The following is a 21,989-nucleotide window of genomic DNA, read 5'->3' as shown; positions in this document are numbered from 1 at the left end:
CACACACACATACATTCAGACATATTTATAGAAAGTTCACTTATCTGATGTCTGCAGGTTCTGGATATGTTTGGTAGCTTGCTGGAACGCCCCTTAGTGGCCACTGATGCTCTGGACAGATACCCTCTCCTTGTCTCCATGTTTGACAAAGAGCTGGACTGCTGTAAACTCCTTTACAGACAGCACATCCGAACGGCAGAGCACCTGGGTGAGAGTCAACACAATACTTTTTTTATTTAGTCACCTCACAGAAAGATATATGAGCTTCTGCAGGTTCATTTAATGTTTTAATTTAATTTAATAACATGTTTTGTCACTGCAGATAGTTTTTGGTTTTGTTTGTCCGAGTTTTGAGAAAGCCATCACTCCTCCTCAATCCAATTAAGAGGGTGGCTTTGAACACTTAAAAATGACATTAATAACATTCAGCAGCAGCCTGTCTTTGCAGAAACAGTGTCCCTGTGAATAATCCACAAACACACAGTCCACTCCTTAGGGGTTTGTTCAAAATCACTCCTTATTGACTATAGTGCACCGTATTTATAGTCCGCCAAATTTATAAACTATATAGTGCCCTCAGAAATTCCCGTAATATGAACAAACAAACAAATGTTTGACATCTCAGCTTACTGCGATGAATTTACTGCTTTGGGCGAGGGAGTTATTTCAGGCACAGCCACAAATAATTTATTTAGTAGAAAATAGTTCTAAAGAAAAAACTGATTACTGTTGCTGTTTCCATTCACTTCCATTGAATCTTAAAACCTGGGGAAATAAAAAATATCTTTGTGACTAGATAGAATTAGAGGTGATATGTAGTTAAATGTTTAGTAGGTGAACCAACCCTTTAAGTTTCAGTGAGAGGAGCCGGCCTGGTGGCCCAGTGGTTTAAGATTCCTAAACGCAAACCACAATGTCTGCGGTTTGGGTCCAGCTTGGGACCTTTGTTTCATGTCATTCCTCATTTCTCTCTCCCCTCATTCCCTGTCACATCTCTACAGTGAGCCCTCCAATAAATGCATAGACTGCCCCCAAAAATACTTTGATACTTTTTGAAATAAGTTTGAGTGAGAATGTGACTTTCTGTGTCTATACCCAGCAGCAACGCCTCAAGGACACTTTGAAATAGCACAAAGGTTGTTGTAGAGATTAAATTTGGGGTGGGCTTAATTTTAAAACGAGAGAGATCAAGAGAGATCTTTGAAATTTTGCAGACTAAGTCATTTAAAACCCTTAAAGCCCCTACACATCCATAGTCCACCCACACAGTGTGTTTTCTCTAACACTGTCTAATTAGACCTCTTGTCAGGACTGTGTGGGTGGGTAATTAGACTTGATAGACCGCTCCCTCGCTGTCCTTTTAGTTGTTTTGCGTCTGTGAGGGCGGGGCAACATACCCTGTTATTGTTCTCATTGGTACATTGACTTTTCTGACATTCGTAATTCCCAAAACATCTCCACCCCACTTCAACTTGACTAGATCTGTGCAGGTGTGCAGGGCATTTAGTAAGACAATGTGGATCATCCATCACATAGAATGTTGACTAATGCAGCATAATGTGATGCTTTATAGCAAAGGATACTGTACATTAGTGACACCAAAACTTCCTGTCTCTTCCTGTCAGGGGCGCTCCCACAAAATTTTCCTAGGGGTTACCAGATGGGGGCACTGAAAATCTTGGGGTGGCACACTAAACCAAAAGCCATAACTGAGTTTCAGGAGTTCTATTATGCAGTGTATAGACTAGTTGAATACCACATAAAAATATGAGTTAAGGAATCAGAGACTGAAATACTTGGTTTCTTATTTTACAGTTAAAATTGTCTAATGTCCGTAGACTAAAACCAGTTCAGTTAACATTCCATAAAAACCCTGTTTGATGTGTTATCAGTATGTGTTTTTTAAATAGGCAAGTTGACCTTTTCCTTAAAAAGACAAATACAGCTTTTATTTGTAGGAGTGCACTGATGGGGAGGAACAAAACATTTACTGGGAACAAGCCTACTCAAGATTACAGACATCATAAATATTTTTCTTTAAATTCAAATTGAAATATACGATATGTGTCTGTGTAGAGTTGTGTAATTATTTGTTAACATACTAAGTTTGGTGTTATTCTTGTTACAAACAACTAGGATAGTTATTCTTGAAATATCCCACTTTTTAACAACCGATTTGACCAGTGTCCATTTCAGCCATTTCAAAACATACATACCAGTAAAACTACAATACTGTCCTCTTGCTTCTGTGTTTTTTAACATGTCAACAAACAGCATGGCTCCACAAAACACTTAACATGAGTGAGTGAGTGAGAGGGGAGTGGATTGACACAAGTTACAGTCCAACTATCACAAACCTAAATTAAGAGTGCAATATTTAAGCCGACACAACCGAGCAAAACAAATGAGCCTACAGGGCCATAAGCAAAGAGCAGTGAGCTCAACACCAATGAAGTCAACGACGCGCACAGACAACGTTTTAGGGATCCAGAGCCTTTCTATAGCCGCTTTCCACAGAGATCCTGCAATCCAAACGGAAAGAATGTCCACCAATATATATCCCATTCCCAGCTATGTACTTTTCATACAGCGCAGCGAGCAGCAAATTGGCCTAATAATCTTAATAAGGCAGTATATAAGTGGCTATATGACAACATCATAACAACCATAATCCGTAGCCTGGTCTCAACCGATCCAGCACAACATTTTGCCCATGCAGGGACCAGCAGCAGAGTCAGGATGAAAAGTTGCTTTCACTCACCAGAGCTAAGGCCTCACGTGAGGAGAAAGCCGGCACGGCGTTTGTTCCTCTGGGCAATCTTCTGGGTAACTGAAGTTTTTCAGACAGTCCGCCGACTCATCGTGGTGTTTGTTGTGCTGCTCAATGGAGCGCCTGTTGCGCGCAATTAAAGTTGAGCCCAGTTTCACAGCATCGTCCAGATGAATGTTCTCACGTTTTGCAATCCTTTCAGGAAGATGTAGATGAAAACAGGCACAGGACGGTGTCCCTCGAAGTATAACGTTAACAGCCGGTCACACACGATGCTGTCAGACCTCCAGTGTTCGTACGACGTTAGCTTGCTGTTAGCGATGGTGCTAACCTGATGCTATCGGCAGACTATTAGCTCTCACACACAGTACAATACACAAAACTGTGCAGCAGTGTGACAAACTTATTATAAACTAGCCAGGCTACTAGCTGTCTCTGTACATTAACTAAATTAGACTTTTCTTTCTTCTGCAGCTTGTTGCTGCCTCCACAGAAAACACAAACATTCGGCACAACACCGGTGTACTCCACTCTGCTCTGCCTGTTAGTCCTGCCCCTTAACCAGTCACAATTTTTAAAACGTGACAGGCATCTACATGGACGAATCGGAGGCCTCTCCTAAAATAAACATCATAGTCTTTCACAGCTCAGGGTCAGAGGTTACCCTTTTAAAGTGACAGAGCCTAAAATGAGAACACTTGTATGCTGCTATTCACCTTTTAACTCAAACCAAGAGTTACATAATATAATCAGTATATAGCATTTTATGCATTTACTCCTTGCCATTTTGTTAGGGTAGCCGTGCCCCCCCCCCCCCGGAGGCGCCATTGCTTCCTGTACACAGAAGATTTCATGAAATCCTACCCTAATTTGTTTTAGGCAATGCTGCATGTCATATTTATGGCATCTCTGTGAAATGACTTGGTAGACTACTCTGGTGCACCCCCACTTTGTGAATTAGCTGTGAAATAATAAAATGTGTGCAGCTCTTAGCTCAATCGTTCGCTGACTTTGTGGAAATTCTCTGTTTAACTGTAAGAAATTATTCTTGACCTCCTCAGGTTGGACTCCAGTGAATAAGAATATGCCAGCAGTAGCTGGCGGCTTGAGATGGGCCCAGGAGCTGCAGCAGCGCATCCAGACCCCATTCTCCAAATTCAGACACCTATCCTACCCGTGAGTCTGCTCTCTTGCCTCCAACAGAGCAGATTAAAAAATTAATTTTGGTGTGGGTATGCATTTCCAGTGGCCTCAGTGTGAATTAATTGCTATGTGAGCTGTTTTAAAGGCCTCATAAAAGTTATCTTTTGGAGTACTGGCCGCTGGAAAGATATTGGATATAACCTTTGCATGGGCTGTAAAATTTCATGTTCTCTGCAGGTGCCTGGAGTCTGCAGAAGGGGCCAGGGCCATCCAGAAGTATGAGGAGATGATGCAACTGCTGGACAGGTGTGTATGGATCTTATCTCAGTGTATTACACTATATGACATCATATTTAGATGTATTTATTAGTGAATAAAAATAAACAGAAAGGAAGGTTAAACAGAGTAGACACTGACAGAAAAGAATATCCACTTATTGGACTGTAAATGTCATGTCAACTTGAATCAGATTTTAGCTCAGTCTCTGAAATGTTTTTTCCCTGTAATTTTGCACCAGCGCTGTTTTTAAATTGAACAGTTGTGATTTTGTTAGTCGAGTGTGTAACATTTATGAAGCAGCCCCGGTGGAATAGCATGTAGACATGCAGCTCTGGGCATGATTTATGTTGTCATTACTGTGGCGCTGCTCTGCAGATTATTATTTCACAGGGCTCCCATAATCCCATATGTACTGACAGTGGCCACTGATGCCAAGTGAGAAATGGCCTGTTAGACCACATCTAACATCAAAACCAGCAAGATGAAACCCATTTTGGGGAGGGGGGGTCCTGTTTGTATGGAATTAAACTGAGTTGTAGAGATGTAGAAAAAGAGAGAGAGATTTTCTATTTCTATACTTTGTCCTCACGCAATGACAAGAAAAAAAACCATACCATGAACTTCTTTTCAGTTTGCTACAAGGCTACAACTTGATTTTTGGGGTTATGTAGGAATCATGACTAGTAAATTGAGGTTTTGGACACTTTTGAATTATCATAATTTTCCATCATTATACAGATCTTTTTTATTTTAGACGCAGTCTTGACTGTAATTTTTGCATCTATAAAATGTGATTCATTGCATTGTGGGATTGTCAGCATAAGTACTGTACATGCCAAAGGCACTACTTTTTACTTACTTCATTATAGGAACTTTTGATCCCATAATATAGGTCACACATTTTGAACACTGAAATAACATGGTATAGGCTAAATGTACTCAGTTGCCGGGTTAGGTGAATAGGTATTAGTTACACAGAAATGAAACTAACGCAGTCTAGTAATACTTCTGCAATAAATCCTTCCTTCATTTTTTGTTGAATCTGTTTTAGAGCGACTGTATGATTATATTGGAGGACGTAGTTTGTGATGCTGTTGAACTATATTGATATACTGAGAGGTGACCCCATTTATATCAATGAGTGTAGGCTAAATAAAAGAAACACCTCTCTATTTATTGATATTAAATGGAACATTAACACGTTCATGAAGGAAGGATTAATTGCAGGACCATGCATTTGTTTAATCTAGGTGTACACAACAAACAAGCAACTACGTGAATAGTGCACTATATAGTAAATAGGGAGTGATTTCGGTGACATCATGTAGTTCCAGATGTGACACATGAGCAGAGGCACAGTCAGCCGCACAAATTTAAGAACAATTGTGTGAGCGTACATGGCCTTTAGACCTGCATTAATAGACCCTTTTCTCAGCAGGCATTTTGGCATGTCACAGCAGGAACAATGTAATTGGTAACATTATAGAGTGCATTCTGTTAAGATGAGCTAGTTCCAGGGCTATTTGCATGCAAGCTCCCCGGCATGGCTTACTGGGACCCTTAATGGAATTAATTTTGAAATTTGTTTCACCTGTTATTTTCCTCCTATGATAAGTTAAAATGATTGCCTTAAAAAAGATCTACTGAATTTTTTGGTCACTTGGGGCACAACAAGCTGTAAAGACAACATTATCACCTTACGATGTTGACTACGTGGCTAACTAGTTAGCAAACAGTTGCTATTTACACATCCAGCAGACACAGTGTGACAATTATATTCATTTGGAGTCATGTTTCAGGCTACCAGGTGAATCCAATATTCACTCTCTTTTTAGCTCTGTTTTTGATTTCCAAACCAACTTCTTCACCAGACAGTAGCTAAAAGTAGTTAACTACTGCCTGACACAACCCTGATGAGTTAAAGAAGCTTTGAAGCTCAGTAGAGCTGAGGGAGACTGCCAAGTTGGATGAAAATTATTTGTAGGTTTGTTGTTAATTGACCGCTTTCTGTTTCACTTCTTGCTGTGTGGCTTACAGACAATAGTAGCTAAATGTCGGATGTACAGTGACAGACAGAGTACACCAAGCAACAAGGACCATGTGCGTTAATTGCGCGAGGGGCAGAAGAACCCCACAAGTGGACAAACCCACATCCCTGACATATTATGCCTTATACAGTTGGTATGGCTTAGTGATAGAGTGAATAATCGGTCGGCCTGGTATCTGGCATTTTTAAGATGATCACTATCGCAGATACCTGCACTCAAGAGGCCAATATATCTGAAATGACAGCAGATCTAATCTAAAACCATTACTGGCTAGCGTCAAATATTGTTATACTGTAGATAAAAATGCAGAAGAATGACATTACTTTCAAACTGTACTCCACTCTCCCTTAAACACACGTCACATTCCTCTACAGCATAACCCAAAGTATTTTTCTATTTAATTCATCAATAAAAATGCCATAAACAACAGATTACTGGCTAAGACAACAATGTATATTAGATTGCACTCTGCATGGAATAATGGAATCATATGTGGCATTTCTTTGTTTTGACAACACTGTTTGACTTTCTTCACAAGCTAGTTAGCTGCTAATTTCATCTTCTAGGCATTGTGAACAGTCAGTTTATCATAGCTTTATGTTGAACCTGACTACATGGGTTAATGAAAGTGGGGCTAAGATGTACATTTGCTGCCATAAAAACAAAAGAGGAACTAAAAAGAGGCTGAAAGGTTTCACAGAGCTGCAAAGTCATTTTATTAATTGCCAATATAAAAAATATTGATTTGATGAGTGTAAAACGAGTGTATGATGGCATATGCTTTTGTTTTTAGAAAAATAAGATTAGCATGTTATAGAGTATAACAAAGGATTAGTCAATTAATCAATTAGTCGAGTGACAGAAAATTAATCAAACTATTTTGATAGAGTCATTGTTTTTTCAATCAAAAATAACAAAGATCCAGTAGTTTCTGGTTCTTGAATATGAGAATTTTTTTGTGTGTTTTGTATGATAGTACACTGAATGGGTTTTGGGCAGTTAATTCAGTTGGAGAAAAAAAATCATTGGAGGAAATTGTGATGGCCATTCATCACTTTTTTGAGACATTTTATGTACCATACAATCGATCGATTGATTGAGAAAATTGGCAGATTACACGATAATAACAATTATCATTTGTTGCAGCCCTTTTTTTTCCTTCTAAAGTTTAGTATTAAGAGATTATTATTAAACTGGGTATGCGCTGTGAAAGTCTAAAGGTGTCCTTACAAGTGTAGTGGTATTAAAGCTCTCTACCCAAAAGTATGTGAATAACTATTTTGTGAATGAGCTGCACATCACAGTGTGCACACACAGATAGAGTTACACACGCCCCAACAATCACCCATTCTTTATGCTTCACACACATATTCATATCACTCCTTCACTTTATCCCCCCCCTCCCAGAGTAATGGAATGATGAACACCAGTTCTTTGCCCTCAATTTACTCCCATCAGAAATTAGAGCGCTTGTTATGCTGTAATAATCATTGCCGCTGCCTCCGATGAACGCCACCATTATTATACATATTCCAGTCAGGAACAGGACGGGCATGCTCACTCATTACTCCCACAGACAAAATGCAGCGTGATTTATGGCCGCGACCAAGGAATTTGATTGCCTCTGCGTCTGCGGTGCCACTATCAGGAAATGAAGCTCACAGCAGAAATCCAATAAGGAGCACACAGTGTGCGCTGAAGTTCTCATCATAATCGTGGCTATTTACAGATTGATATAGCTGTACAGAGCCCTGACATATTCTCTGTTCCCAGCCAGATGAATCAGCGTTTATCCTCATATTACCCCCCACATCTACATCTAACCCTCCTTCACTGCTCCGTCTCCCGCTGCCCTTATTGTCTTCTTGATATCTGAGCGAATCACGCCTCTCATTCTGTTTACAACCTCAGAGGATTGGTAAATGGCTCAATCATATGCCTTTTAGCTGCTTGGTTTTTTTTTGTTTGTTTTTTTTGCTTAAGTTGATTTCCATAACGTGAGCCATTGTCACGCCTTTGGCCTTGTGAAATAACAGCTTCAGCAGTTTTAATAGGAATATGAAACAATGTTACCCTGCCGGGAAAGGTCCAAATTGTTTTTCTGTGATAATAACTTTTGTTGGTGATTGCAGATTGTGTTCTTTGTGTTTGATATTCCAGATACTCCACCAGCCTGCATGAGACATGGACAGAGACTGTGGGCGAGAGTTCTCAGTACAACCTCAGCCTGCCATTAATCAGCAGAGACCCAGCCACTCAGCTGATCTCAGTCAACTTCAGCTCGCAGGTTTTTACATTGCGCCCACATGCTAGTAAAAACTGATCCCAAACAGGCTGCTACATGTGTCACTGCTTACAATCCTTCTGCTTTGAACAAATGTGGACAGGAGTGATTTAGTAGTTTGGTGATATATCAAATATCTTCCAGTAAGTGTCATGTACGTGCCGGCAGCTGCATAAGTAAGTCTAAATCCTTAAATGCAGTAAAGTTGTATTTTCTCTTTAAATTCATCTTTTTAATTAGATGGGAAAGTATTTCAATTTCATCACTTAAAGGCAGTAACGGCGGGTGATGCTGCTCTGAAGAATTGCTAACCTACATCTCATTAATCTGAGATTTAGTGGAAAGTGGAAAACTCTAGTATGGAATATTCAAGTTTTTTATATTGTTATTGTGAAATTGGGGAAAGCTGTTGTAAAGATATTGTATATTTGCAAACACTACTGGCAGCCTGTACTAATAAAAACCAAAACTCAATTTTTATGGTCTGCTTGTGAATGTCTTGACATGTTTTACATTGCCTCTAATTTCCCTTTCGACCTCTTCCTAGCTGGCGTCTGTGCTGAGGGAAGTGAAGTACTTGGAGGCCCGACAAACCGTGGCCATCCCTGAAACTGCAATGCAGATCTACACCACCAGGGGGCAGCTGTGGCAGTATGTCGCCAACCTGGAGCTCGCTGTGGGCCGATACAACAAGGTTGGTTTAGATTAGGCTAAAAGCAGCAAAGACACGGGATTAAAGGATAATTACACACTTACTCATTCACCATAGCAAGTGGTATGCTCAAGGTACTGCTGTGACCCCCAAGGCGAGTCATGTGACAGATAGCTGTCGTCGAGCTGACACTAATGCCAGCAAGCTAATGCTAGCAAGCTAATCCGCTTGCGTGTTTACTGTCAGTTGACCACTATTGGTTACACAAGCTCTGATTACAATGTTAAATGGTTGAGAAATCCCTGGTTGGGCAATATTTCTCAGGTCCTCACATGCACTGTGGAGTTCCTTTCAATGAAACTCTGTATCCATTAAATCCAACATGAGTTCATTTTAAATCCAGATACTCAGTACATGTGAACCCCAGCTGATCCCAGGGAACAACTGATCAAGCTCTGTAATTAAATTTGTTTATATGCCTTCACGCGCTCTACCTTTGTGTGGTCCGTAATTTAAAGTCCTCCTTTCTAAATTTTTCCAGTTTGACTTTTGACACCATTATTTTCTTAGCTCGCCCAAACTGCCTCTGACTGGAAACAATGGTGTATTTTCCCTGCAGCAGCATATAAAAAATTAAAGCTTTAGTGCCATACTGTATGTGTCAATCTATTAGAAATATTTCTGGCAATAAAGTGAGTGTTTTTGATGCATGTGCTGGACTCATAGAGAAGGTGGATGTCATCATGACCTTGGCTCACCATAGCGAATGCCTAGTTGAAAGCCCCCTGCGAGGCAGAGCAGTGAGCCTCTCTCAACCCAATGGGCCCCCTCCGTGGGAGTGCATGAGCAACACAGTGCACAGCTAGAAACACAGCTCATGTGAAGCCTGATTTTGTTATATGTTAAACACTGATTAACAAAATCTTTTATTTTCAATATTGACCTGCATTTAAGTATTAGAAAATAATTCCAGCTGTTATTTGGTCATTGTCGTTGATTCTGTCTGGACCAGAAGCAGGAACGTGTCACATTGTGTAGATTGAAATCTGCTGCTCTGGACCACCTTGTGCGTAATTCAGCAAATATCTGACCAGTTTAATAATAGCATGTACAGCGTGAAGGACGGACAGAACTGTAAGATCGTCACATGACCTGCATATAATTGTGGATGTGTGTGTCACAACTTTAAAGCAATGTAGTGGTTGGCAGTGGTGCAATGGATAAGACTATGCCTTTGGTGTGAGAGACCCAGGTTCAATCCCCCACTGTGACCCATCCACCATTGTGTCCCTGAGCAAGACACTTAACCCCTACACCAACTGTAGACTGCACTGGCTGTGGTTTTGACAGTGCTGTTCTATAACATTTTGTTAAAAATGTGACATTGTAGGTAGTAGTTAGAAGGAATCAAATATTGAACATGAAGTTTTTTCCATTTTGACAACCATGTCCTTGAGCAGTAGTCAGAACATTATGTGATATTTCCCCAGCCAGACAATCTGTGCATCATCATTACTGGAGGTCTTTTGCTGGGCGACAGACCCACACATTTAATTTGAGGGACACATCTGTGTAATAATGATACACAACAACTGAATAGAGATGAAAGAATAAAGAATCACTGCGGGTTGATTAACGAGCTGTTACATTTGTTGTGTGTTTCATCAGCAATTGTATTCTTACAGAACAAGTAGACAGGCTTGCAACTAATGTCTTCGGCTGTCTCCGTCCGTTTTGTGACCTTCGGGATGCTGGTCGTAGCAGTTCCTCAAAAGTCTCCCCTTTTGACATCACAGCATGTCAGTATGGAGCTTTTTAGCTATGCTTACATTGGTCAATCCAACTAAGTATTAGATGGATTACCAAGAAATCTGGTACGGACATTGGTTGTAGCCAGAGGATAACTAATCATTATTTTGAGGATAGCCTGATGTCTCCTCCAGTGCAACCATGATGTCACAGTTTTAATATTGTCCAACATCTTGGTTCTTAACAAGACACTGTAAAAGATAAATTATATTTTCTATGACATCTTGCTTTGAGTTATCAGCTTTTTGCTCATATCTCTAATAAACAGCTCAACTTTTACATTTGTATACAAGATATCTGAAATTATTATGGCAGGCTTACAACACTAACTGACTAACCACTTTCAGGACATATTGCATTTTCCCTCCACTTCTGATACAAATCTGAGACAAATAGCATTCTCCTATCCGTCAGTATCATTTTCTGTTTAAAGAGCATTGCAGCCGCGTGGAGCTGCTATCGTGGCTGTATGGAGCGGTTGCATTCTACTCAAGTGAACTACAGTGATTGCTGTGCATGTAGAGCGCTAACAAACAAGACTAACATTTGAATTTCATTTTCTAATTACGCTAATGAGGGATGTGCATCCACTTTATGACTTAAATGAAAGAATTAGTACATAAAACATGCTTCTCTTTGCCACTGACGCTATCAAACACATAATGTTATTGTTGTTCTTAATGGGAAGTGGGAATGGGGGCAAAAGGGCAATTTCAATATTGCAGCATAAAACAATGTAAGAGCAATAACTAATGCAATGAGCTCACAGAGGACAGCTGCTACAAAGCTCAACCACATGTATCACAGCTACCTCAATCAGACGATTGCATTTAAAAAATACAGCATTTCATTACTTCAGGTAGCTAAAAGTTCAAGTCCAATAAGTACACAGCAACATGGAACGATCCAGCTAACAGTGACTTTAATGAGAACTACATCCTGTCTTGATGCTCTAGGCTTCAAAGACACACAGAAGTCATATTAAAAACGATATTTCTGTACACACTTAATATGAGCTGAACGTCACCTTACATCTTTCTCTGTTTCTTTTTTCTCTCTCCCACTGTCTGGCGGCAGGTGATGCACTCTGTGCTCGACGTGGAGCATCCTCTGGTTCGGGACCAGCTCAGGGACATTGATGCTCAGCTCAAAAAGGCTGAGGAGAGTCTGAACTGGAACAGCCAAGGTCAGGACACAAACTAATAACTACCATATACAGCACGGAAGAATGGAATGGCATATTTAGCCCAAATTACAAAAAAACTCAATTTCACTTACCTCTAGTGGCATTCAGCCATGTAGATAGTTTAAGTGACCAGGTTTTTAGATATTTGTTTCTGAGATTTCTACCTCCAGCCCAGTACAGTGTTGATGAATGGAATTTAATTTGTGATGCTCACTAAATTACAGCAAAGTGTCTTCACACTGACCTCGCTGTGCTCAGTTGTCAATGGAACTTCTGAGGAAATAGTTCGTCATGAAAACATGGGCATAAGAAATAGTTGAACATTACAAGAAATATGTTTATTTGCTTTCTTTCTAGATGAAGAGTAAGATGAAAAAATCAATATCAATCTCATGCCTGTGAGTCAAATGGAAACAAGTGGAAAACTCGGCTGTAAAAAGAGGGGGGAAAAAGTGAAAGCTTTAGAGGTGCTACAGAAGAAGTATGGTTTCTTTGATCAGAGTGATAGAAGGAACGTTTCTGGTGATACAGAAATGATCTTACTCTTTAAAAAAGGTCTCTCTCTCTGGGGCTCCTATCCACAGTGTTCTCAGACATTTATAATGACAATCTGAGCCTGTTGGTGGCAAAAACAAGCACTTTAGTGGACGTACTCTGACAGGGCGCAATGTCCCGCAAGGATAACTTTGTAGCCCTGTTTAGCTGCTGCCAGCTGCAGTGCGCTCGCTCAATACTGGACCAATTTCAAATGTTGTCTCAATTAGTCACATAGACACAACAACATGGTCCAGGATGAAAAATACCGAATTTATCCTTTAACACACAGACATGAGATTGATATTAATCTTCTCATCTCACTCAGAATAGAGTGAATAAGTAATTTGTTGACAGCTTGAATCCTAAGCCGCCAATTAGAGAATCAGTCCAGCTAAGTGATGTCTTTTCCTCTGCTTACCAGAGATTTTTGTTTAGGAAAAAACAGCAAATGAAAAAGCTATCCAAATATACACTGTATATATATTTGCCAGATCATCGTAGATTATATGATGTAGAAAAATAGCACTAAATAGTCGAGCAGATATTTATTTGTATGAAAATTGACAGGTTATTATAGAAAATGTTCCTCTCTTGTTCCTCCTTCACGGTGTTTCCCTTCATCCTTGTCACTTCTGGGGCAGAGCATGCTGCTCTGAGACATGACAGAGAGACGCTCTGCATTTTGAAAAACATATAAAATAACAGTGGGAGAGGTGTTCAATCATTGATAAGCTTTGCTTGACACTCTGCTGGCAGGCATGTTGTCAGTTTCTTCGACTCCAGAATTCCCAGAAGAATGTAGCAGAAATGAGAAGAGTGTTTACGGTACAAGCCGATGCACTCGACTGTCTGTGGGGATAAACTCACAGTCCCTCTGCAGTTTATGTCGTGCCCTGTGTGTGTGTGTGTGTGTGTGTATGTGCATTCTGGAGACTTCTGGAAAGCTAGTGAGGATTTTTCTTCTGTAGATTTATTTGGTAAAAGTGCATATGTTGGCCATTTTTTCTGAGGCCCTGTTTCTTCTGGCCCTGGCGGCACTAGATTACTCAGTGAAAAATGTATTTGAAGTGAATTTCCCATGTGTAGGGAAACATGGCATTCATTCTATGTTAAAACCGATAACATTTTCACAAGCATGTTGTATCCATGTGCTCCTTGTATCGAATACTTAATACTTAATTAGTACATCACTTTTCAATTTTGTAATTCATTTACCCAATTTACTTTATACAGTCCTGATGTTCAATGCTGCATTATATAGTGCACTAAACATCTGATGCTGAGAGGAGTTTGCAGTCAGACTGCAGGGGGACACTCTTGGTGGGCTAATGCACCTCGTTGTCATATCAACTGAAACAGTTGGCAGTCGCTGACTCCTATTTTGTGACTACACCCTGAAATGCAAATTAAATTAAGAGTTATAGACCTACCAACATTGGATTATAAGGCCTGAGTTTAATGATCATATATTGGCACGTATTAACGTTTTTCCATAAACACAAGGACCCCTTTGTTTTGTTAGGTATTGTGATCAAGATAAGTACTGAGCAGGACATTTTACGGCAATAATCTCGTATCGTGACATAGGTATCATGATAATATCATATTTAGGGGCCTCTGGTGATTCCCACCCCTACTTATCAGCAGACATGTTTGGCAACACTGATATATTTGTGGTAAGCTCATAACAGCTGATAAATCAGCCTGACTGCTTTTATTGGTCTAGCTCAAGAAAAAATGGCCCTAGCCAGTCAACTGGATCCAGAGCCAGTCTATTTAGTATTTATTAGGATTCTAGAGATGGAAATGTGGACCTGTGTGTATCTGTAGTTCAGTTACTCTGCCTTTTTACCACATTGGTCCATCCTGAAATATCTAAACAAATATCAGATGTACGGCCCAGATGTTGAATCCTAATGACATTTTTGATTCCTTGACTTTTCAGTCATTGGTTTTGACTGAAAATGTCTCATCTGCTAGATTACTGGATGGATCCATGATCCCCTCAGGAAAAGTAATCACTTTAGTGATCCCTTAACCTTCATCTGGCAGACTGGCACCATCTTCAGGTCCAAATCTCAGTGACTCCAATACTTAGCAAATGTCGGCATGCTAGCATGCTAAACTAAGATGGTGAACGTAATAAATATTCCCTGCTTGCAGACATTACAATCTTGCTCAAAGCACCACCACAGAGCTGCCAGCGTGGCTGTACACTCTTTCTCTTGTTCATTAATAGGTGGAAAAATAAAGAAGCTGTCGGCAGCAGTTTTGATTCATGATACGAGCTACAGCAAACCGTTTCAATAACATTTTGCAGATGAACCACACCTCTAAAGTGTTGCCTTTATCAAATTGTCTAAATCCTGCCCAAACCTACATGCCACAACAGATCCACACTGCCACCATCCATATATGGATACCATACAAAATACTACTATACAAGATATTATAGCTGCAGGCCAGGTTAGGTTTGTTTTAATGCAGAGGTAGTCACTTGTCAGACATATTTAAATCACATTATTAATTTAATGCAGGTATATTGTTGTCTAAGCTTGCGCTGCAAATAAAATACATGGAAAAATAATCCAAATAGGATCAAATATATATTGGAACCTAAAACATTTATTTATACCCGGTTATACCTATTTTCATTCCTCTTGACCTCTTAACCGCCTCTATTATCCATTACCCTCTAGATATTTGGCAGTGTATCCAGGAGGTGCGAGACGCCGTCTGTGACCTGGAGAGCCGACTCCAGAGGGCCAAAGACAATGTGGAGGAGATCCAGAGCTGTATGAGGTCCTGGGCAAGCCCCATGTTTGACAGGAAAGAGGGCAAGAAAGACGCACTGCTCAGTCTGGAGGACAGGGCTGAGAGGCTGGACAGGTTTTACGGTCTGATACGGTCCTCTGGGGAAAAGATCCACTTCCTGCTCAAGGTGGTTAAAAAAGGTTTCCTCGTTGTGTGACGTATTCAAAACTGGCTTTGAGTTGCACTCACATTTCATCATTCTACGAGGTCATTATGAAGTCAGCAGTTCCTGATTTGCTTTGAAATGTTTCCAGTGATTTGCAAATATGGTAGAATTGATGGTTCAGTATCACTGTCACGCTTTGCAACGTCTTAGAGCAATCTGGAGCTGCTAAGAGCCGAGCAGACCTCTGCAGAATGGAAGGCCTACGTGGAGTACATTGATGACATGATCATAGATGGATTCTTCAACAGCATTGAGCGCTCACTCAAGTTCTTCCTGGATAACACTGGTAGGACTTTCAAGGACAAATGATGCACATAAAAATGTAATCACAAAAAAAAAAAAAACCCACGCACTTACTACTTATAGCGCTGTAGTGATGTTAGCAGTGTTACTATTGTTGCCCCAAAGCCAGAATATTGCCCTCCTAATCCTAAATATAATATCCAAAATCCTGCCCTGCTACCCTGATTCCACAGCGAACCAAAAACATCATCCTCCAGCCAGCTCTGACTTGGACAGCTTCAAAGCAAAACATCCCTAGGGGTTTTGATGTCAACTGGGTGTCCGCCTGTTTTGGCTGTGGACATTAAGTAGGTCTGGACTTGCTTGCTGGCATGAGTTTTGTCAACCAGTTTAGATGGACTGGGATTGCTGCCAGACTGATACTCTGTCCACCTCGTCTCCTCCCCCTTATTCTACACATTCTTTCACTTCTACTTCCTTCTTTTTTTCCTCTCTGCTTTGTGTGGATGTGAACTGTCTTATATGATTAGTAAGGTTCTGAACTGAGTGAACTGACCTGGAAACACCTCAGGGGATGCTATGATAACAGCACAGCTATCCTCTAGAGGCTAAGGAATGAATCTTCAGTACTTTCCTTCTTAGTGTATTTTGTCAAGCCTGAAAAACATAAAACCATCTGATATGAATTATTATTTCAAAAAAATCTATTGACAAAATCCCTAAAACAAATGATAACAAAAATAGAATTGTCATTGTCTACTTACTTATTCCCTTGTCCATCTGGAGTTCAAGCTCCATATGGAGTTTGCTCAGTTGTCATGGAATTGCAGATTTTCAAACCAGCCAGTATTCTCAGATTCTGCTTTGCATCGTTACTTGACCTCATGAAATTTTCTATTAAGGTCAAGGAAATGTGGTTAGGTAATGGAAGAAGATGCAATTTGCATCCCTTCCCGCCTTCTTATTCCACTCCTCTTTCTCCTGATTCTTCTTTTTTTTTATCTCCCTCCATAAACCACGTGCAGACATTCTCCAGAGATGACAGTGTTATGTTTTTTTCCGTTTGGGGAACAAAGTTTTAAATTGAACCTGGTAACACGGCAGATTCAACTGTTTCCAAATTGTTTCCTTTGGGTCCAGACCAGAGAGCTGCCGTGGCTCCTCTCTTTGAGGCTCAGCTGGACCTGAAGGTTCCTGACATGGTGTTCACTCCATCTCTGGAGTTTGGGGCAGGAGACAGTTTCTTTGAGCTGGTGGAGAGCCTCATCAATGATGTGTTCAGAATCTCCTCACTGGTGCCACGTCTCGCCCAGCACAGCCCCTTTCCCCACTACCAGGTACTGATGATTTGATGCATTCCCAACATCTAGAACTTCTGTTTCATCTGAAATATCTGAAATGCAGATCACTCCCATCAACATGCCACATGTTCAAGAAAACTATCACAACGCTGTGATTGGCTTCTGATCCTTTCCCCTCAGGCCGATATGGAGGACATGGCTGATCTGGCAGACATGCGTCATCTCCTCATGGAACGCGTGCAAGGTGTCATGGCAACGTGCTGCGAGTTTCGCAACTCTCTGGAGCGCTACAGCTACCTGTATGTGGATGACAGGAAGGAGTTCATGCGCCAGTTCCTTCTGTACGGCCACGTTCTCACCAGCCAGGACACGGAGGTTTATGCTGATGACGGCGTCTCAGAAAGCCCACCGACCCTGAATAACTTTAGAGAACAGGTGGACAGGTGGGTATTGGTCAAGTGGAGTGTGAGAGTATGTTTGTGTGTGTTCCTAAACGTCGATCTGTGGTTATTTTTATGGTCACCTCCTCTATAAAGGGTTGGCTGAGGATTTAAAATCAGTTTGTTTTTTCTTGGTGAAAATTAAGTGTAGGTTAAAGAACACTTACACACGCTTTAGGGTTAGATTTATCTTATTTTACCTGACTGAAATCTGTTTACACTACTATACATACTGTAGGTATGAGAAGATCTACGAGGAGGTGCAGGGTCTGGAGCCGGTGCGTGTGTTCCACGGGTGGATGAGGGTGGATGGCCGTAGCATGAAGAGTGCCTTGCTCAACATCATCAAAAAGTGGAGCTTCATGTTCAAACAGCACCTCATTGACCATGTAACTAACAGGTGAAGTACAATTTTATACACTCAGTGGGTTCAGCTACAGCCTTATTTAGTCTTACTTAGTCGCTTATTGTGCTAATGTTAGCAAACTTTAGATACATATTGCTGTGTACATTTAAATAATACTGGCCAGGCCTGGCCACGGCAGCAATTAAAATGGCAGAATTGCACTGCAAACGTAGTTTATTTCAATGAAATGTAAATGTAAATGCTCCGTATTTGTATAGCACCTTTCTAGTCTTTTCGACCACTCAAAGCGCTTTTACACTACATCTGCATTCACCAGTCACACACATTCATACACTGAGCCTAAGTGCTCAAACGGAAACTAACATTCACACTCATTCATACACTGGCGGAACAGCCGCCAATCTAGCCCCGCAATCTGTGGATACTCTGCATTAACCTTTCATGCTGAGTTCAACTTTGGAGAAGTGGTTTTCGGCTGTTGACCACATGTATGAGCTGCTCCACAGAAGTGGCTTGGTTGTAAACAGTTGTGAGAAAGGAGTCGAAGGTATAAATACATGTCTCTTGAATAAACTGTTTGTCTGGTCCACTGGCTTGGAGAGCATTTGTGGCTGACTAGCGTGGTTGATATGTTATTTGATAGCCACATTTTTATACAAGTAATGATCGCACTGGTTTAAATCAAACACTTTGATTGTATTTTTGCGGAGCAAGAGTTTTGAGTAAAAGGAATTAAAGGCCTTAACCAAATACATGCAGACTGACTTCAGTAATTGAAACAAATAATAGCCTGGGCAATTCATTTTTTACAACAAATGTCTTCTCCAGTTTGTATTGCGGTTTTATGTTAAACATTTGTGCTCCCCAAGCTAAGACAACACATGATGACACCATCATGGTTTAGTTTACATAATTAATTTTCATCAAGAGCCACAGAAGACACCATACATCTGGTTTCACATGCCGACGTGTTCTCCCCATGATGCATTACTGATCTTGACCTTTTACACATCAAATGTCCCTTTAATGATCACTGTCATCCATCCCCAGTCTGTCAGATTTGGAGGAGTTTGTCAGTGTGGCTGAGGATGGCCTGAGCCAGCAGGTGGAAGAGGGTGACTATGGTGGTCTGGTGGGGGTTATGGGTCACCTGCTGGCTGTTAAGGAAAGACAAAACACCACAGATGCCATGTTTGAGCCCCTGCAACAAACCATTGCTCTGCTGAAGGTCTATGAGCAGGAGCTGCCAGATGTGGTCTACAAACAGTTGGAGGTAAGGACCGATCACGTCACATTATTTTTACGAGCACATATTCTTTCTTCTGTTTCTTTCTGCTGAGACAGAGCCATTTCTCTTACTTTTCTTTGTGTCTTCCAATCGCCGATCCCTGTTCTGTCCTCTTCCTCCTGGCAATTCATCATCTGTCACTCCTTCCCGCCTTGCTTTTATCTCCTCCTCTTTATCTCCCCCTCTATATATCTATCTGTTTATCTATCTGTCTATATGCAGGAGTTGCCAGAAAAGTGGAACAATGTGAGAAAGAAGGCGCTGTTGGTCAAGCAGCGGGTGGCGCCTCTGCAGGCCATCGAGGTAGCCAGCCTGCGGCGAAAGTGTGCCACTTTCGATGTGGAGCAATACACTTTTAGGGAGCACTTTCGCAAAAACGGACCTTTCAGGTAGAAAAAATCTCTTTTGCCTCTAAGAGTTTGTTTTGGGAACACTTTACTTTAACGCCCCCATATATCATTTATAGGCAGTATATAAACACTTAAAACATGGTTTATTATGCACTATAGTGTAGTTGTAAGCAGATTTAAGGCTACTTAGTCAACAACTATAACTCCTTAAATGACACATTCTGTAACTGATTACACAGTATAACACAGAAGTAATCAGAATTATTCATATATGATTGCACACATAAACAAATACAGTGTATTTATGTCCATGAAGACATTATTGACCTTGGAAATATTTTTTGGACTAATGTCAAATTTCTCCTGCTCGGGAACTGCGACTTTGTTTTTCCAAATCTGTTTTGGGGGTAACAAAACAAATAATAAATGCTGCCTGGATTATGAACTCCCAGTGAGCAAACTGTTCCTTCATTGCACGCATCTTGTAGGGAGTTGGTCGGGGTGGATGTCGGCGGTAAAACGAATAAGAGTATGACATCAGAAATTGGGATTTGGAACTTGAGAGTTGTACATGGGTAGGGGTTCAGGCAACAAAAGCACTTCAGATAAGCTTAGGGAAAGACTGTGGCATCGTTTAAATGTTGATAAGTAAACAAACGGTCACCTCGTGTGCGTCAAGCCACTTTTTTCAGTATTTAATGAAGACCACCATCTTTCCCTAACGGTGGTTTCACAACGCAGCCTACTAGCATGACACCGACTGCAATGGAATTTAAACAATTATCATATTAATTTTTTAATCTGGTTTCCCTGCCACTCCATTTTTTTTACACTAGTCCCAGTAGGATCAGAGAGTAGTATTACAGTACATTACTGCAGGAATTCAGAGATGCACAAAATAATCTTTTACAAAATGTTTCTGTAAAGTAAACCTATCGCCGTCATAACTTTCACAAAGTTTGTGAAACAGCAACTGATGGCCTTCATCAGAAAAATCATTGATTATAATTATTATATAATATCAAAACATATTTTCATTATTCATTATTTGTTTCCAGAAACTTAATGATTGACCAGTTCACCAGATATGAATGCCTCACAGGAGGAGTTATAGTTGTCGACAAAAACATTAATAAACATTTAACGTCCTTATGTCTGCTTAGAACTACATTATCGAGTGTTTGTGTCAATTAGGTGTTTATTTATAAGCAGTATTATAAAAGCTAAATAGGTAGAGGTTATAATAAAGTGCTAACATTTGATTTGAGTCAGTCAGTGAAGGCAACACAATTCACTGTATGGTTTCTTTGGCGACTGAGTTCACTGAGCACCTTTGAAAAGATAAGAATGTCACCTTTCTGCCTTCTCACTTGATATAATAGAAGTGTTATCTCGAGGCTCTCACATCCGACAAGGCTAATTGAATCTTAACATAATGATAATTAATTCATAGGTGGAGATGCTTCATCATAATGTCTAATTGCCAGATTAGTTATGTGTGTAATTGGTCTCTTAATAACCTGGTGATTATTTTCTCATAAATGTCACGGAAGTCATTGTTAATTGTCACAGTGTGCAGTTAGCGCTGGAGACTCTGGTCTGGTTTTGCTGCAGCCAAGTCAGGCTTGGCAAAACTGCAGCCTTTCATTACCTAAACACAACCTGATTTATACAGGGCTTGTACAAATGTGTGTGTGTGTGTGTGTGTGTGTGTGTGTGTGTGTGTGTGTGTTTTGATGGGGGCCTGTGTGGACTCATCCAGGTTTGACAGCGAGAGCCCCTACCAGATGTTGGATGCGTTCCACAGGCAGATCCAGGAGCGGGAGGCGTTGATGGCCTCCCTGGTGGAGTCTGCCAGCCTGTTCGAGGTCACCGTCCCCGATTACAAGCAGCTCCGACAATGCAGGTAAAGCCCAAAGCTGGAAGGAGAAAATACTACGAGCCCGTGCCAAATTCGAAACTAATGAGCCGTTATAGCAGAGATGCTCTTTCACGTCCACAGTTCCAATTTACATGCTGCTTTAATTCCCTTTGCCCACTCTCCTTCATCCCCAAGGCGTGAGGTGGGCCTGCTGAAGGAGCTGTGGGACATGATCACCCTGGTGGAGTCCAGCATGGCGGCATGGAGGACGACTCCCTGGAGAGATATCCATGTTGAAGAGATGGAGCTGGAGTGCAAACGCTTCTCCAAAGATATACGAGGGCTGGACAAAGAGGTGAGGGAATAGATATTTAATGTTGAGGTTGAGAGTGTGTGGGAAGTTGAAAAAAGGTGGATAGGACAGACTGAGTAACTTCCAACTGCAATTGAC

At 40.8% G+C, this 21,989-nt stretch overlaps 1 protein-coding gene across 1 annotated transcript in view; it reads left to right on the top strand.

Moving 5' to 3' along the window:
• The window catches only part of LOC123983449 (dynein axonemal heavy chain 9-like), a 137,072-nt gene that overhangs the window by 5,319 nt on the left and 109,764 nt on the right, over positions 1-21,989 (top strand). The window contains 15 exon segments of the mRNA XM_046069706.1: positions 58-208; positions 3,832-3,946; positions 4,151-4,219; positions 8,401-8,527; positions 9,072-9,218; positions 12,063-12,171; positions 15,408-15,649; positions 15,839-15,974; positions 17,072-17,268; positions 17,413-17,675; positions 17,911-18,072; positions 19,090-19,312; positions 19,550-19,716; positions 21,440-21,583; positions 21,734-21,893. Of these exon segments, the coding sequence (XP_045925662.1) occupies positions 58-208; positions 3,832-3,946; positions 4,151-4,219; positions 8,401-8,527; positions 9,072-9,218; positions 12,063-12,171; positions 15,408-15,649; positions 15,839-15,974; positions 17,072-17,268; positions 17,413-17,675; positions 17,911-18,072; positions 19,090-19,312; positions 19,550-19,716; positions 21,440-21,583; positions 21,734-21,893 (2,412 nt within the window).

The sequence above is a fragment of the Micropterus dolomieu genome, linkage group LG14 (assembly GCF_021292245.1).
Source record: "Micropterus dolomieu isolate WLL.071019.BEF.003 ecotype Adirondacks linkage group LG14, ASM2129224v1, whole genome shotgun sequence".
Classification (NCBI taxonomy): Eukaryota; Metazoa; Chordata; class Actinopteri; order Centrarchiformes; family Centrarchidae; genus Micropterus; species Micropterus dolomieu.
This window is presented reverse-complemented; position numbering and strand designations above follow the sequence as displayed.